The sequence below is a fragment of the Heterocephalus glaber genome, unplaced genomic scaffold (genome assembly GCF_053883595.1).
Source record: "Heterocephalus glaber isolate CG9 unplaced genomic scaffold, H.glaber_assembly_v1.0 deba00001717, whole genome shotgun sequence".
Lineage (NCBI taxonomy): Eukaryota > Metazoa > Chordata > Mammalia > Rodentia > Bathyergidae > Heterocephalus > Heterocephalus glaber.
Genome location: NW_028258431.1, coordinates 95410 through 111715, shown reverse-complemented (window position 1 = coordinate 111715; position 16306 = coordinate 95410). Strand labels below are relative to the sequence as shown.

Below are 16306 nucleotides of genomic sequence, written 5' to 3'. Positions count from 1 at the left end.
TGTCTCATTGTTTTGCTTCCTGGCTGCTGAGAGGTGAGCAGCACTGTTCCATCAGTGGCTCTCACTGTGACAAGCTGCTGTGCCACAGGCTCAAAGCCATATGGTTAATCCAACCATGGACCATTACCTCCAAAACTGTAAGCCAAAATGAGCCTTTCCTCCTATAAGTGGATCTATCTCAGGGATTTGCTGTAGCAATGTAAATGAGATTTAATACACAATGGTCAGACATCTTCACTGTAGCCGATCATCTTAACCATTCCATACACAGGGAAAAGCCATTTTTTATCTAGATTTTTTAAAAGGCATCAAAAGAAAGAAGAAAAAGCATGCATGAAAATTCCTAGCTAACGTTTCTAAAATGCCCCATGTATTTGTGTTTCCCTAGTTGATACTGAACTGTACTCATTTTATCGATCCAGGAACATATTCCATCTTTACCCCCAAGTATTAATAAGGAAAACACCTTCACTTGCACATGAACCAGATTAGTCTACAGGCCTCTCTCCATTTCCTGCCCTACCCTCATGACTATCATCCTTCCTGTTCTAAGGGGGTCGCTGGCTCCTTCTCATCTCAGAAATGCCAGGGAGGGGAATCCAGACATTGCTTGAGGTCAGGATGTACTACCTCTCTTGTGCCCAATTGTGATCTTGCTAGGAAGACAATGTGAGTCGCTCTAACATTTAGGAAGGGAGGAGTGTTGAGTATTTCAAGGGGAACTGTAAAGATAACCCCAATATATGGGGCAGGCAGTCAGAGACTTGAGAATCCCATTGTGGGGGAGATAAGAAGTTACTAAAAGGAGTGTCAGGCACCTAGATCCGCAGGGGTCTTGTAGGTCAGGGGACTTTTTGGAGGTCACAAGCATGACTTACAGCATCCAGATTCACCCTTGTGCTTGACATTAAAGCCTGAAGCTAATAGCACAGCTTAGAAGATGAGAGCACTAGTTAGGACTGACTGGAGTTTTTCCTTCTGTGGCCTGAAGGCTGAGCCAATGGTGATGGGAAGGAAATAGGCATCAGGAACAGACTTATGTTATTTTAGAGAAACTATCAATGCAATGCTCCTCCATGGAAGCCATCCTATGCAGGCATTCATACCCATCCTGACCATATCAATGGACACCAGGCTACAAAATGCACAAGTTCTATTGTACCCACCATCCCCCACCCACAAATGGTGGCTATTTTCTGGTAGGTTGAGCACCTTAATTTCTGGGTGGTAAATCAACAGGCACACAGAGTTGGGGGAAAAACTCCCTTCTTAGTTTGCTGCTGCCTGTGTACACAGGCTCCTTGATGCCTCAGGACCCTACGGCAAATCAGGGAAGCCTTCTATTCATGCACCTTGATGGATTTTGGCAGGAAGTATGAGTCCCAAAGACGGAAGTTACAGGGAGCCTGGATGACTGTCACCCCAGAATACTTGCTCTCCCCTAAAAGAAACACACTCCATTATTCCTCTGGTGTAGGATTCTGTCCTCTGCATTGGCAGAGACACCCCACCTCCCACTGAGTTACTCAGACAAACTTGACAGCTCACATTTCAAAACCACCCCCAGCATCTATGTTGTCCCAATGACACCCGATACGTTACCATCAAAGTTCTATTACGCTATCAGAGATGAGCCTGGCAGAGGGGAGAGTTGGCTGGCGAAGCTCACAAAAGCATGTCTGTTTATCAGGAAGCAAACAGAAAGAGATCTCAGCCCACAGATGTGTGGCACATCCAGTGCAGGGCTGGCCACAGCTGGCCATTGACAAATGCCCAGCACTCTCTGCCTGGGATCTCAGGAGGCCAGCCAAGGATGCCCTGCTGAGCCCACCCTTGTGAAGTGTGCCAAAGACAGGATGAAAGAGCAAATGAGCATATTTTGATTTCAACAAGTCACTAGTCCCATACCACTGAAGGCCTCATGGGTAATACACACAATGTACTTTAAACCAAATTATAAAGGATGGCATAATGTCCTTGGCTATGTACAGTTTCCAAGTTTTGTTACTAGCAACAAAACAAAACCAAGAATGGTCAGTATGTCAGTACTGGTAACATCTGTAGTCCCTCTATTTCCAATGTTCACATTAACTACTTTCCAGGAAACACTTGGGGATATAAAATCTCACATGATCAAGAATTTTTAAAAGTACAGGTAAGAGACATAGAACAAAATTCTAAAGTTTGAACAAGAAAGGATTATTCTAGTCTAGCATTCTTGCCATAATCATGCATATGGGCCAGATTCAATTCACTGCGTGCTTTCACTAATGAAGTTTTATTAGAACACAACTGTGTCTGTTCATTTGGATATTATCATGGCTGCTTTCCCCTTGCAATGGCAGAGCTGAGTCCTTGCCCGGAGACCACATAGTTTACAAAAATGAAAGTAGTTACGCTATGGCTTTTTACAGAGAAAGTATCTTGATCTTGGTCTATACCTTAGAACGGACTAGGTTTTTCAGAGGACACCACTCTGGCTTATATGTACAGCTGGACCAAATTAAGTTTTCACCACCTGCCAGGTGGAAGAACAATGCTATGGTGTAACACTCTCAAACTTATTCCAGCAAGTCACAATCGGAGGAAAGTGAGAATCTTCATCTCCCGCCCCACCCACTTACTTTTTGTGTTTATGCTGTGATTTTAGTATTGTAAATATTACTCACCATATGTTTGTTCTGTCTTCTAGTCTTTGTTTTCTCTGAGCCACTTCATTAACACGGACAACTCGAGAGTGAGGAGTTGAGAAGAAGGGACCTGGGGAATTAGCGTGTCTTTACAAATGCTGTCTGTAGGAACAGTGGGCATCAGCATTGTCCTTCACTGCGATGCCAATCACAAACCAAACTCAAAGACAAGTGCAAATGTCATTCTGCCTGGGGCGACATGTTCGTTTTTCAGAAACAGCTTGATAGCGAGTCATGCTTTAACACATAATAAAGCCTCCCTGCATGTCACTGGGGTGGTAGCCATGCCTGATGTGTGGAAAGAAAATGTGTCAGAAATTCCCAGAAGTCTCACCAGGAACTTGAACTTGTTAACTCCCATCCTTCATGACAATATTTCCAGTTTTGCAACAAAAAATATTTAAATAAAATTATTGCACAGAAAGAAAAGCTTGGTCTTCATTCAATAGTATTCATGTCAGTCCTGCACGGGGGAAATTCAGAATTTCTGTTCTATTACTTTAAAAGGGGATAAGAGATTAAGTAGGCAGTTCATCTGTGGGGTCTTCCCCCAAACCCATAACCCAGTCTAGTTATGAGAAAAACATCAACAATGAATTGGAATTAATTCTACAAAATACCTGGGCAGTAATTCTAAAAACCACCAAGGTAAAGAAAAATTAGGAAGATGTGAGAATTTGCCACTGTCGAGAAGACTCTAAGGAGACAGGATGTTTAAATAGACCATGTTATCTTGGAATAGAAAAGACACATTAGGTAAAAACTAAGGAAATCTGAAACAAGGTTAGACATCAGTTAATAAAAGTATATTAATATTGGTTTATTCATGGTAGCAAATACACTAAATTGGTGTATGATATTACAAAGAGTGCAGAGTATGAGATACATAAAAAGTAATCTCTTGTACAATTGTCTGGTAAGTCAAAAATTTTTCTAAAATAAGGAGCCTATTTAAAAATAAGCATTGTGTGTGTGTGACAGAGAGACACACAGAGACACAGACAGAGAGAGAGGGAGAGAGAGAGGGAGAGAGAGAGAGAGACATAGAGAGAAACAGAGAATGAGAATTTATGGAAAAACTTACAGGTTATATAACCAATGGGTGATGTTGTTTGCCTTTGGAAAGGAATGTAGGACTGGGGCCACAAAACAATGGAGGGTAAGAAAAGATTCATCTATTTTACACTGTAAAATTATGTGGTATTTAGATATTTTACAGTGACAAAGTGACAATATATGTATTCTATAGCTCACAAAACAACATTAGTACACTTACTGTGGTCCTGTTGCCAATTTTTGATGAACTTATTTCTAATTTTGATATGAAAAACTTTGAGTTAAATTTGTAATCTGATATACAGATCTAGATAGATCTTAGCATTATTCATTCAGAACTCTTGCTTTATCTTATCACAATTAATATTATTAAGGATGGAATGATCTTCCTTTCAAGTGGTAGATGACATCAAACAAGAAGAGGATGATTTGTTGAATAATATATCGGGTCCCTGCCAGCTCTGTTTTCATGGAGGTGGACAGAGAAGTTCAGATGAATAGTTTAACCATCATTTATCCTTCCATGACTGGAGGTCTTACCTCTTAGTGCATGCCAAAATAGACTGACTCTAAATCAAGTTACCCTGAACAACAGGACTCAGCTCAGGGGTCAAATTTATTCAGTGTACCTATTTATTTCCTGAAAACTTTGATGCCTCAAATAGTTCTGAGAAATGACTGAAGGATAGGAAGGAATTTGGGTGAAAATCTTGTACTTGGAAGTCAAGTTTACTATACTGAACTTTGTTTTTTTATTGCTGTGATCAAATACCTGAAGAGGAAAGGTTTGTTTTGGCTCTCAGTTTTAGAGGGTTCAGCCCATGGTTAACCAGCTCCATTGCTTTAGGCCCGTGACAAGGCAGAAACCTAATGACAGAAGGGCATGGTGGAGGAAAATGGTGTCTAGGAAACAGCAAAGGTGAGAGAGAACCAGGGCAAAAGGGGCTAGGGACAAGATACAGTCCAGAAGGTCATGCTCACATGACCCACTCCCTTCAACTACACACAACCTGACAGGCCCTTCAGCATGAGCTCATCAGTTACCATTGATGAGGTTTTCACCCTCACAATTCAATTGCTTTATGCAAGCCCATCACAGACACTTTAGATGTAAATCATAGCAATTACTTTACAGGAGAATCTACAATTCTAGGCTGCCATTAAGTCAGTGGAACAAAATCCTAAGAAGTTACAATTCTATTACTGGTGGTACTGGGTGGATGTGAAGGCCCAGAAAAAGTTAAGTCTCTTAACATTGCTCAACTGCACCAACTATCATTAGAGCCACAATTTTAAAGACTTTAATACAAGAAAAGTAGAATGGAAAGTATCGATCATAATTGCATATTGAAATCACAATATTTGATCTATTGGGTTACATAAAATAATAAACAATTCCAATTGTTTCTTCTTACTCCTTTAATGTTGCCATTACAACTTTTGAAATCACATAGGTACCTGAAATCTAGGCTGATGCCATAATTCTATTATACAAAATGACTTAAAAGAACCACAGAAAATTTCCAAGTATCATTTCAAGTGTTGTTTCAGGCTTTCATAGAAAGCACCCCAAAACAACATAGGAAATTTATTAGGAGCCTAGTTATTCTTAGTCAGAATTCTATGTAAAAATGATCTAAATTATCCAAAATATTCTAGCATGTCAATGGGGGGAGCAAGAAAAAAATCACTGTTCTTTTAAAAGAATGATAGTGCTTAAAAAAGAGAATTGTTTCAACTTGTTTCTCTAAAAGTCTCCATCTGTTGTGGTGATACCTTTGGAATCTGTCTGGGAAATTGGTGAATATGTTTGGGTCAGTGCTGTTCCCCTCCTCTACTTCCTGGCCTCCATGAACTAAGAAGCTTTGCTCCACCATGCCCTTCCACCATGATATTTCTGCTTTGGAGCAGATTAATTCTCTCCTCCTTTAAGTTGCTGATGTTGGGTATTGTGTCCACCATCTTTACAACTGCTGGAAAGAGTACATGTGCCTTCTCCTTCAAGGGAGTGCCTGATCTTCAGATATGCTGAGCACCATTAATCCAAATATCTGACATCAAAAATAGGAAACTTATTGTGCATGAATGTGATTTCACAAGTGGAAAATTCCACAGCTGACCTCAAGTAACAGGTCTTAGTCAAAAGGCTGGAGCACTAAAATATTGTATAAAGTTACCTTCAGTTTTTGTATCTAAAGCATCTATAATACATAAATGGATTTCATGTTTAGATTTCTGTCCGCTCCTCAAGATAACTTGTTATATATCTGCAATCTTCCAATATCTGAAAAAATCCAAATGGAAACAGTTCTGGTTGAAGCATTTTGGATCAATGATATATTCAGGCCGTGCTGAAATGGGTATCAGCTTGCCTTGAAAAGTACTGGAGTTTCTTGATGAAAACTACAATCCAGGGCAGCCCCTAAGTCTTCCCCCAAATGCACAGCATACCATATGTTCCAGAACCCAGGCCTCCTTGCAGTCCTGAGGTCTGACCCAGGCAGGAGCAATCTAGCTGTTTCCCAGGTAAGTGTAGCCAGTCGCAGAGGATCCCCTCTGAAGTTCTGGGATCCTCCGTAAGACTGCAGTACAGTTGAATGAGCATCCCTAATCTGCATTCACCTCCTACCTGCAGATGCACAACCAGCTTCCACCATGGATCTCACCCATGGGGCATTCGCAGGAGATCCTCTTATGCTCCAATGCCTCCAGGGAACTCAGAAGTCTGGGGAAGATTAAAAAAAGAAGATTTAATAGGAGTCTGCTTGCAAATATACACTCACCACATAAAAAAAGGCAGAACTAGGACAAGTGTTAGACATTTCATAAAATCAATAGTGGTAGTAGCTTGTTTTACGTACAGGGGAACCTTGCCACTTCTTTACATGAATTTATAATGTAGACAGCTTTCCACAAGACCCAGGGATGTTAGCTGCCTTACTAATTTTTAAAGAAGTTAGTTATTCCCACCTTCAATATTCATTCACTCAGGCAAACAATGAGAAAAATGTTGGTACAATGAAGCAACTGGTTTTTACAAAAGTTATGATTTGCCTGTCATCTGTGTGTTTTTACAGTATGTTCTTACTTATATAATCATTCAAATTATGTGGTAAGTGGTAAGGTCACAGTAAGTTCATATTTTGGAAATACCTATATAAATATAATGCAGTGGAATGGATTTTTTTCCCTTGAAGGTATGGTGAGTGGTGAACAGATAGAGGCTGATTTCTGCTCTTATTGTAGGATTTTATCAAATGAACTACAGCATTAGCTTCAACTGACTGACCTTAAGCTATGCCTGAGCATCTTAATTGCTAAGCGAGATGAATACCTGATAAAAGATGGGGTAAAAGATTAATTTTAAAGATACCAAGGAATTCACAACACAATAAACCTAATTCTGAATTTGGGACTGACATCATATTACCATACTCTGTAGACAGAGGTCATATTTCACTGTTGATATTATATTTCCCTGAGATCCGTCATAGTTTCCACTCTTGCTATTTTAATTTGTAGTACTCAGGCACTCTCTTGGACAAAGCCATGCTGCAGACCAAAGTACCAAGATTACTTAATGGGTCAAATGGTCAACTGCTGAATCCCAGCATCTCTGAAGTCACAATATTAGCTTTTCTTGGAAATTTCATGAAGCAACACTGTTAGGGCTTACAATGGATCTAAAATGTTCACCTAAAATCTCATGTGTTCAGAGATGGAGCTTTCAGAAGGTGATTCAATCACAAGGGCTCTAACTTCACTGGTGGACTGACCCACTGATAAGATGATAACCTCACAGCATTATTGAGAGGCAAGGAAACTTAGCAGGTAGGGGGACAAGTTGAAGGGAGTAAATCATGGAGGAGCATACTTGGAAACCATATCCTGGCCCCTTCCTCTATGGCTCTTTCTCTACCTTCTTCCTGGCTGCCACGAAGTGAGCTGTTTTCCTGTGCCATGCCCTTCTGCAGTAATATTTCTGCCTCATCACAAGCTGAGAAAAAATGGATTCAGCTGAACACAGACTGAAACCATGAGCCAAAATAAATCTTTCCACCTATAAGTTGTTTCTCCTGGATCCTTGGGTATAGTGAAAAACCTTGAATAACTCATTTTACCTGAAAATCTATTACAAATATTGATAAAAGGAATTTTGTTCTTCATTACTCCCATTCACAGCTCCTGAGTTGCTTGTGGTCCAGAAGACATCACGAGTTTAGGAAACTACTGCTCCCACATGGAAAGAGCTTCTTGAGGGGTGTTATGGCTTGTGTCTAGATGTCCCCCCAAAGCCTCATGCAGTCATAGGTGGGGCTTTTTCAGAGATGACTGAATCTAGAGTGTGTGATTGATCCATGGTGCAATGCTAGGATTAATAGTGGATGATTAGGGGCTGGGGATTTAGCTCAGTGGTTCCACCACCTGCTCTGCAAGTGCAAGGACCCAAGTTCGATCCCTGGTACCAGAAAAAAAAAAACCAGTCCACTGACTGGTTTGGCACCACCCTAATCCTGGTAAACTGGATACAGTACAAGGGACAGAAGGAGGTTTGTCTTACCTCTTGCTTGCTTTGCTGCCTTCTGCCAATCATCAACAGTTTCTCTTCTGTAATGCCTGTCTGCCATGCTGCGCTGCCTTGGAGCCAGCCGATTATGGACTGAAACCTTTACAAACTATGAGCTACATAAAACTTCCCCCTTTAACTTTGAGGGTCAAGTATTTTGTCTCAGCAATGAGAGAAAAGTAAGACAAAGGGGTACAAAAAAAGCAAATTAATATGTAAAAGACCATTAAATACCACTTAATTCCTTGCTTTACACATTTGTTTACTTAGAAATAAGTTCTCAGCATTACCAGGTAGGAAAACCTCCTTTGGTAAAATCCTAGTATAATCATCATAGGAGCCACTCATGGGAAGGGATGGTATTAACTCTCTTGATCCAATTTCTGTCTCAAAATAAATTACCATGAAATTCTCACCCCAGATTATGACTCATATTCTTTGTCTGGCTTGGCCTTTTCAATTCTCACCTCTTATCATTTTCCACAAAGGCTCATTTATCCCCCTACACCTTTCAGCTCTTTGCTCTGAACTGTATGGGACTTAGAGCCCTACCAAGGTGGCAAGAATTACACTCAACTCTGTATGGCCATCTCTTTTTTTAAAGTGAATGCCTTGTCTGTTACCACTTCCATTCTTCTTAAAAGTGCAGAACATATTTTATCCCTGTTTTATCATCCCTGCACAGAAATATGCCCAATTTAACCCAACAAGAAAATCATATATATCATGTATACACTTGAGAGGTTGGTAAGATAATTCTATCTTTGTACTTCTTCAAAAAAACTCATGGATGGACACCTGGACTTCCTCTGCTGATTCACTATAGGATTTTGTACATCTTCTCTTGTAGCTAACATTCTTTGCTAATCACACTTGTTATTGTTCAGTTATTTATTATGTGTCCCTGTTTTCACATTCGTGGCTCATTTTACTCATGCTTGAGACATGCATTGCAATATAGACACCTGACAGATTAAGTTTAACAGAGTATAATTTATAATCCATAAATTGGTGTCTGAAGGACAGACTGTCCACTTCAACTTCAGCTGCCTATTTCTAGATCTTGTATGGATACAAGTATTCCTTTTTCTCCATGGCCAATCATTTTAGACAGATATAGGGGAAATTTGGGGCACATAGGTTAGTATTAAAACTTTATCTTCAAGGTAACTAAGCATAGACAGAGCAGTTACGCTTTGAGAATAATTGCAAAATACACCCACTGACATTTTACCTTAAAATTCAAAGTTCCTTCCTACCCCCATGAGAAACTGTAAGATTAAATCTATAACAAATAACTCTCTATGTACATAAGCAGGCAATTTCACTAGGTTTCAAGTGTTTGAAATAAGAAAGTTTTGGTCTCTGGTGATTAGAGTAGAGGCAGTGAAGTTCATGACAGCCCTTTTGTATTTCTAGAAGATGACCTGTTTATCACATGTGGTGATATAATTCAGTATCTAGGTAAAATGATTACATTGATATCTGCTGTTGGTTAAGACAAATTTAGGATGCTGTATCAATACACATGGTAATGATGATTTACTTCAGTGGAGGTGATAATGATCTGCTATGGTAGAGGCATTATATACCCTTAAAAATGCAAAATAATTCTATAAGATTTCAGGCAAAAATAGGTATTAGCATCCCTAAAGAAGGAAAAGAATTCTTAATTCCAAGATACTGAGGCCACCAGAAATTTTCATAATATGACTGTTATGTAATTTAATAAAGTAGAAATCTTCTAATACTTTGGAGTAATTAATGACTCAAATAAATTAAAATGTCCTCCATGGCAGCAATTCATGAGCCTGGTCCTTAAATTGTCTAAGATTTTAAGGGCAGCATTAAAGAATATTCTTCAACCACATTCCCAAAGAAACTAGAATACCTCTCCTCTTTTCTCACTCTCCACTATATACACACCAGAGACATATAACTCACGTAAAAGATCATGTTGCTTATGGCTCTATGAATTTTAATATAAGATATAGCAAATCCTACTGCAAAGAAATCTATATTACCATAATTTTATTTTCTATGAGAGAAAAATAGTATTCTAATAGGGGGGAAATTAAGGAAGCAAGTAGCTATCTTCCTAAGGGAAAAAGTTCAATGGGTGGCCTTTGTCCACCTACCACTGACTTCCTTGTTATATTTTTCATTTCCCCTTAGCACCATTTTGTCTCTGTGTTTAGCTGTAGCAACTATGCTCCATGGGCCCTGAACTTCAAGGGGAAGATCAGATTTTCAAGTTCAGGCGTGAATCTAATCTCAGTAAGGAAGGGCATGGGTTGCAGATTTCAACTGAGAAGAATATCAGTAGCCATGTGCTCCCAGCTGGTTGGCCAGGAGTCGTTACAGTCTCTGAACACCTCAGTGTGCCACTCTCTCCATGCACCAGACATGGAAAAGGTCTACATATAGAGAAGTCTGGCTCCACTGCCTTTGAAAAAAATTGCTTCAGAAATGCCAGGAGACCCACACAAGCTAATGAGAGTGAGATTTCCTGAGGTTTTCTAATGAATGTTTCCATTTCCTTAGGCAAGCTCACAACAGGACAATCCTTCTCCCGGATGTCACTATGACTACATTAAGACCTGCATTTTATTTTTCATGGTGCAATGGATTGAACCCAGGGCCTTGTGCATTCTAGGCAAGCACTCTGCTACTGAGTAGAGCAGCCCTACCCTCTGCATGAAGCCCTTTAAGCCCTTTTTATTGTCGGTCCTCCAAGCATTCAACAAATGATTGTGTGCTCAGAGTTCCATGAATAAATGTTAATATTTTAAAACATTTTCCAAAGAAAAAAGTTAGCTTTCTCTGATTACTACAAAACACCAAGCCTACATGAGTGGAAATCACAAAATTACATTTTTATTTCAAGTACATTCAAATATGTCACAGTGTTCCTTTCTTTATAGATATGCTTTTGGGAGGAGCTGTTATATAACCATGTGAAACATTAAGATAATTAAATTCATAAATTGTAGACATCAAGTTTCTTCCATTTGCTTAAACCTCTATCTCAAATATGAACCCTACAGAGGGTTGAATTATAATGAGAATTAGGTTTTCTTTGCTTTCTTTGTTTGTAATATTTTCCATTATTGAGGTATTTAAAATTTTGCTTCTATGCCAAGGAGATTTTGATAAAAATTCCCATTTCAACTTTAAATGTTTATTTTTACACTATCAAAGGCCAACCTAAACCATAAGCATCTCAAACTGCAGTTAGACACTGAGGTTTTCATCCACAAATTAAGTTATTGTTTATTTTGCTTTTCTCCAACACCTCCCCGTCATCCTTGTTAGTCCTTTCCCTATTCCTGGTAAGAACAGGAATTGCTGCTTTTTCCCCTACATAACACTGAAGCCATTTCATCTAATTCAGGGTACAGTTATTTTTTTTTAACTTTGTTCTCTCTAGGCCTTGGGCTCTATTAAGTTACCATAAGGCAAACACAGGGTGAGATTTGGCTCATGGGTGGTCAAATTTGTGTCTCCACATCCATTAGTCACCACGCTACCTCTCAGCCTAGAGAGTATTAATACTATTCCAGTCCATCACTGTGGGCACAAGTTGCACAGTCTTCACTTTGGTGTTTGGACTACTTCAGTAGGATTGATTTTCCTCAGTAAGCAGCTCCACCCCACGTGCTCTGTTTCTGCCCTCAGGATTTCAATGAACATTTCCCCTCTCATCTAGCGGGATGACCTTTCTTGGTGCAAGCATTTTCTCAGTTTGACTGTGTTGCCCAACACCTAAATCAATTATAGCAACACAAATCTCCAAGCATGAAATGACTTTTTAGAACTGCAATTCTCTCAGTCACACACACACACACACACACACACACACACACACACACAAAATCCACCCTCCAAAATGAGCTGGCACTGAATGAGTGAAGCATTTTAAGAGTCTGAAGGTATTTGATAAATGCTACACGAAAGCGTCCAATTAAAATTGGTCAAGTGACTGTAACTGATGGAAAAACAGAAATAGGGATTTGTTGAAGTAGATTAGACCTCAGGGTGTCAATCCATTACAGCCTCCAGGGTGTCCTTGACAATATTCTGAGCATCAATAAATGTCCTGATAATAGAGCTGAAAGGATATTAGAAATGGAATCAGAAGACCTGCCTTGACCTTGGAGGACCTGAATCTTATTTAACAAGTTTTATGAGCTTTTTACCTTTCCACCTTACATCCCGGTATAGCTGTGTTGTCTAATACAATGGCCAATAGCTACCTGTGGCCTTTAAATGTTATATCTGAATGGCTTAAAATGAAGTGTTAAAATTAATTTCTCAGCCCTAGGCACCCCACGTCATATCGGGTGCTACATACATGGTGACCGTTTGTCATCACAGTGTTCTGTGGGTCAGTCTTACTACACAGGATGCTCTTACTCCTCAGGATCCATCTCAAGACTTGAGTTTCCATTGTGTACAATGAGCCTTTTATTGTCTTCTATGAAGTTAGTAACAACGACAGTAATAAGAATAGAAACTCCCAGCCTCTTGCAATATACTGTAGCATTCTTTCATATTTCTAAACCATCCAGAGGTTCCCCTTCTCACTCGCTGCCTGAGCATTTTGAGTCTCTCCACCTGGCATTTTGAGTCCTTCTCAGGTGTTTCAAAGTTCCCCCTCCAGTATTTCTCTCTACTTCCTTGCTGGCATGTGGTGAGCAGCTTTTCCTCTGTGATGCCCTTCTGCTCTGATTCTTCACCTCAAGTCCACAGCAATGAAACCAGCTGCCCATGGACTGAAACCTGTGAAACAGTGAGACAAATGGAAACCTTTCTTCCTTTAAATTGATTTTCTCAGGTATTTTGTTACAGTGATGGAAAACAGCGTAATGTGTACTCTTTCCCAACTTGGCCACTGGTCTCCCGGTTTTGAGTCCTAGCTTCTACAGCATCAGTATAAACTATTCCTCTTTCTTTATCTAGCTTAGCTCTCTCCTCTTAGCAGAATAATTACTGGTTTCTCTAGAGGCAACTGTAAATTTCCCCCTATTTTAAGCTGAGTCGATGAATGTATTCATTTGAGAGCAACATGGTCTCATTCTGTCTTGCATTTCAAAGATTACTACGTATGCCCTATAGGTCCAATTACCTGAGACATTCACTCATGCCAGTGGTTCTTGGACCTTCGCCTCTCTCCACACAGTAAAATTACTCTTTGAAACTCAGTGTGGTCTGCAAAGAACTGGTAAGTACTGAAAAGTGAGTGCTGAATTTTACTGATCAAAGCTATTTGCTGTCAAGTTAAAAAAATAAAATAACGAAAAAGCTATTAATTTTATGTACTGTTATAATTTCCATACAATAATACAGCACTGCAGGAAAAAATTTAATGTGACACCTAATTTTGTAACTTTATAACTGGAAGTTTTCCTGTCCTAATGTAATAGATATTAGAATATATACAACTTTCTATTCTTTACTACTGTATCTGCCAAAAAACCTCTGGTTTCAAAATCAAGAATATTTTAGTTCAAAGCTGGAAAAGCCCTTCTTTAGATCTCTCTATTTCACTATTTACACACACACACACACACACACACACACACAAGGGGGAGGGGAAAGAGAGAAAGAGACACAGACGGAGACAGAAACAGGCACAGGTGTGTCTTACTGTGTGCATCTTCTCTGTCTCTTGTCTGATTTTCCTTTTTCTTTCTTGCTCTTATCTTCTTCTACCATCGTCCTTGCCTCTTTTACAATTCTTATTCTTCTCACTAAATCCTTTTATTCCCACCTTCCGTTTTGTGCACAACCTGTTTTTCTCTCTATGTCTCTGTTTCTCTGTGTCTCTCTGTCTCTTTTTGTCTCTCTGTCTCTGTTTTCTTTTTATGTCTTTGTCTTTTTGTTTTTGTCTTTTCTTTTTATGTCTTTGTCTTTTTGTTTTTGTCTTTTTATGTCTTGTTTTCTCTCTTACGTCTTTGAACACCCACCATCCTCTGTGAATGTAATGCAACCTCTACACATGACCCCAGTGGTCCTGGCTGTTGAAGCCACTCAGGCATAGTTTGACCTTCTCCTAGTTGTGATTCTAGGCTGGGCCTGTGTGGTACAAAGACTGAGCTCTTCCCAGTTGTGTTCCAGAGGCTTGACTGCAGCTGCTGGGAGAAGGGAGGAATGGAAGGGACACCAAGATAGGAATTTAGGAGCAAGCAGAGCACTCCAGGATATAATTTTGAGAAGCTTAGGGAAGAAAATAAATAAACGAGGTGGCTTTCATCACTATGACCCAATATCTGACATACACATCTTAAAGGAGAAAGGGCGTATTTTGGCTCACAGTCTCATAGGTTTTAGTCCATGGCCAGCTGGTTCCAAGATAAAAACATCATGGCAGAAGGGCACAGAGGAGGAAAGCTGCTCGCCTCATGGCAGCCAGGAAGCAGCGAGAGCAGAAATAACTAGAGAGAAGAAGTAGCTGGGAACAAGAACATCCTTTTTCACATTATACCCACGTCTCAATGACCTGGCTCCTCCAAAGTGGACCCAGCTCCTAGCAGAACATTGAGCTACAAACATTTCAATGGATTAATCCATGCATGAGCTTAGCATCCCCATATTTTAATCAATTTCCAACAGTCCCACCTCTTCCAAAAGGACAACTGAGATTTCGGAGGGACATTTTTTGACCCAAATCATAACACCATGGTACTAGGGCATAAGGAACCCATGTGGCTGTTCCATGGAGCTCTCCACAGCCTCAGAGGTCCTGCAGTTGTTCAGACTTTCCAGTAGACTTTGATCATTATTGAATGTATTTAAATACAGTGTATGTTTTGTTTGATGATCATGTAAAATTAAAGCTGAAACTCGTAAAACTTAGATATATATGCAGTGATGAGTCACCTGCCATCTTGGTGATTCTCTCTCCTGATTACAAGTGACATCTGTGGAATTGATTTGGATGTCAAGTCAATGAATGGCTTTGTACGTCTGGTTTTCAAAGTGCCATTCTGTGGAAGTAATGGCCATGAGTGTGACGCCCCATTGGAAGAACATCCTTCCAACTGTGCCGATGCGTGTTCGTTTCAGCTCACCAAGATGCCCTTGTAAAGGAATACATGAATTAATTTGTCCTTAGAATTTATTCCTGGGTTGTAAAATGCCTCTGCCCTGCCACAAGAGATGCAGAGCCTAAGAATGGATGCAACCAGGGTCTGTCTTTGGAAATGGCACAATTGCCCCTATGGAGTTCTGCCCTAAGAATGCAGAGCCAGCAGTTCTGGGGTCTTTACTTTTGATTCGTTGCTCAGCAGGGAAGTATAGGATGTGAGACTATAGAGACTGAGGAGGCCGATTCTCAGCTGGAGGCTCCAAATACTTCTATAATTACCCAGTGCAATGGAGCACTTTCACCCTCCAGTGGACATCCTCATTGTGGCTAGGCGGTTGGGGTTGCAAAAGCAGGAAATAATTGACACAATTGCTTTCAGGACCGGTAGGCAGATGTGTGTATCCCATAATGCTTTATAAACCCCGATGAAGAGGGGAGAAAGACCACTTGATGTGAACAATAGTTCTTAGGCACGTACAAATAAGAGTTCTTTCAAAGCATAGCAGCTTTTGAAATTAAATATTACATGATAAATTGCTGAGTGAGGTTAGAATGATTAGGGGGTGTGACAGCTGAAGAAGACATAACCAACTTTTTAATTATTTTCCTGTTCCTGCTCCTTTCTAAAATAGCAAATGAAAATACCTCATTCTCAGACTGTCATCTGTTGTATTTGGGATGACTTGACTATTTCCACTAAAAATGCTGTTTGATCTCACATGGTCTAAATACCTACTTGCATTTTTCCTTCCTACTTATCTGGCCATCATTCTTTGTCAGTTTTCCTGCTTGCATATTCACTTATGTCATATTAAATGTTCCACCTTTCTAGCAGCTTCCTGGCCACAACACAGCCCCCAGCCCCGGAGCTGTATTGTATCATATGGAATGTGTAAGACATCT

At 39.9% G+C, this 16306-nt stretch overlaps 1 protein-coding gene across 8 annotated transcripts in view; it reads right to left on the bottom strand.

The window, feature by feature from the left end:
- The window catches only part of LOC147821749 (uncharacterized), a 120055-nt gene that overhangs the window by 29867 nt on the left and 73882 nt on the right, over positions 1-16306 (bottom strand). For 5 of the 8 annotated variants that reach the window (XR_015446595.1, XR_015446589.1, XR_015446590.1 and 2 more), the window contains 2 exons: positions 6376-6471; positions 2116-2760 (listed from right to left, as the gene is read on the bottom strand). Coding sequence is in view for 1 of the 8 variants with exons in the window: in XM_087199379.1 (XP_087055505.1) it covers positions 3129-3153; positions 6376-6471; positions 12931-13095 (286 nt within the window). In the remaining 7 variants the exon portion in view is untranslated. Of the gene's footprint in view, positions 1-2115; positions 3154-6375; positions 6472-12930; positions 13096-16306 lie in introns of those variants that run through there. The other 3 variants (XM_087199379.1, XR_015446592.1, XR_015446594.1) reach the window with 3 other exon arrangements.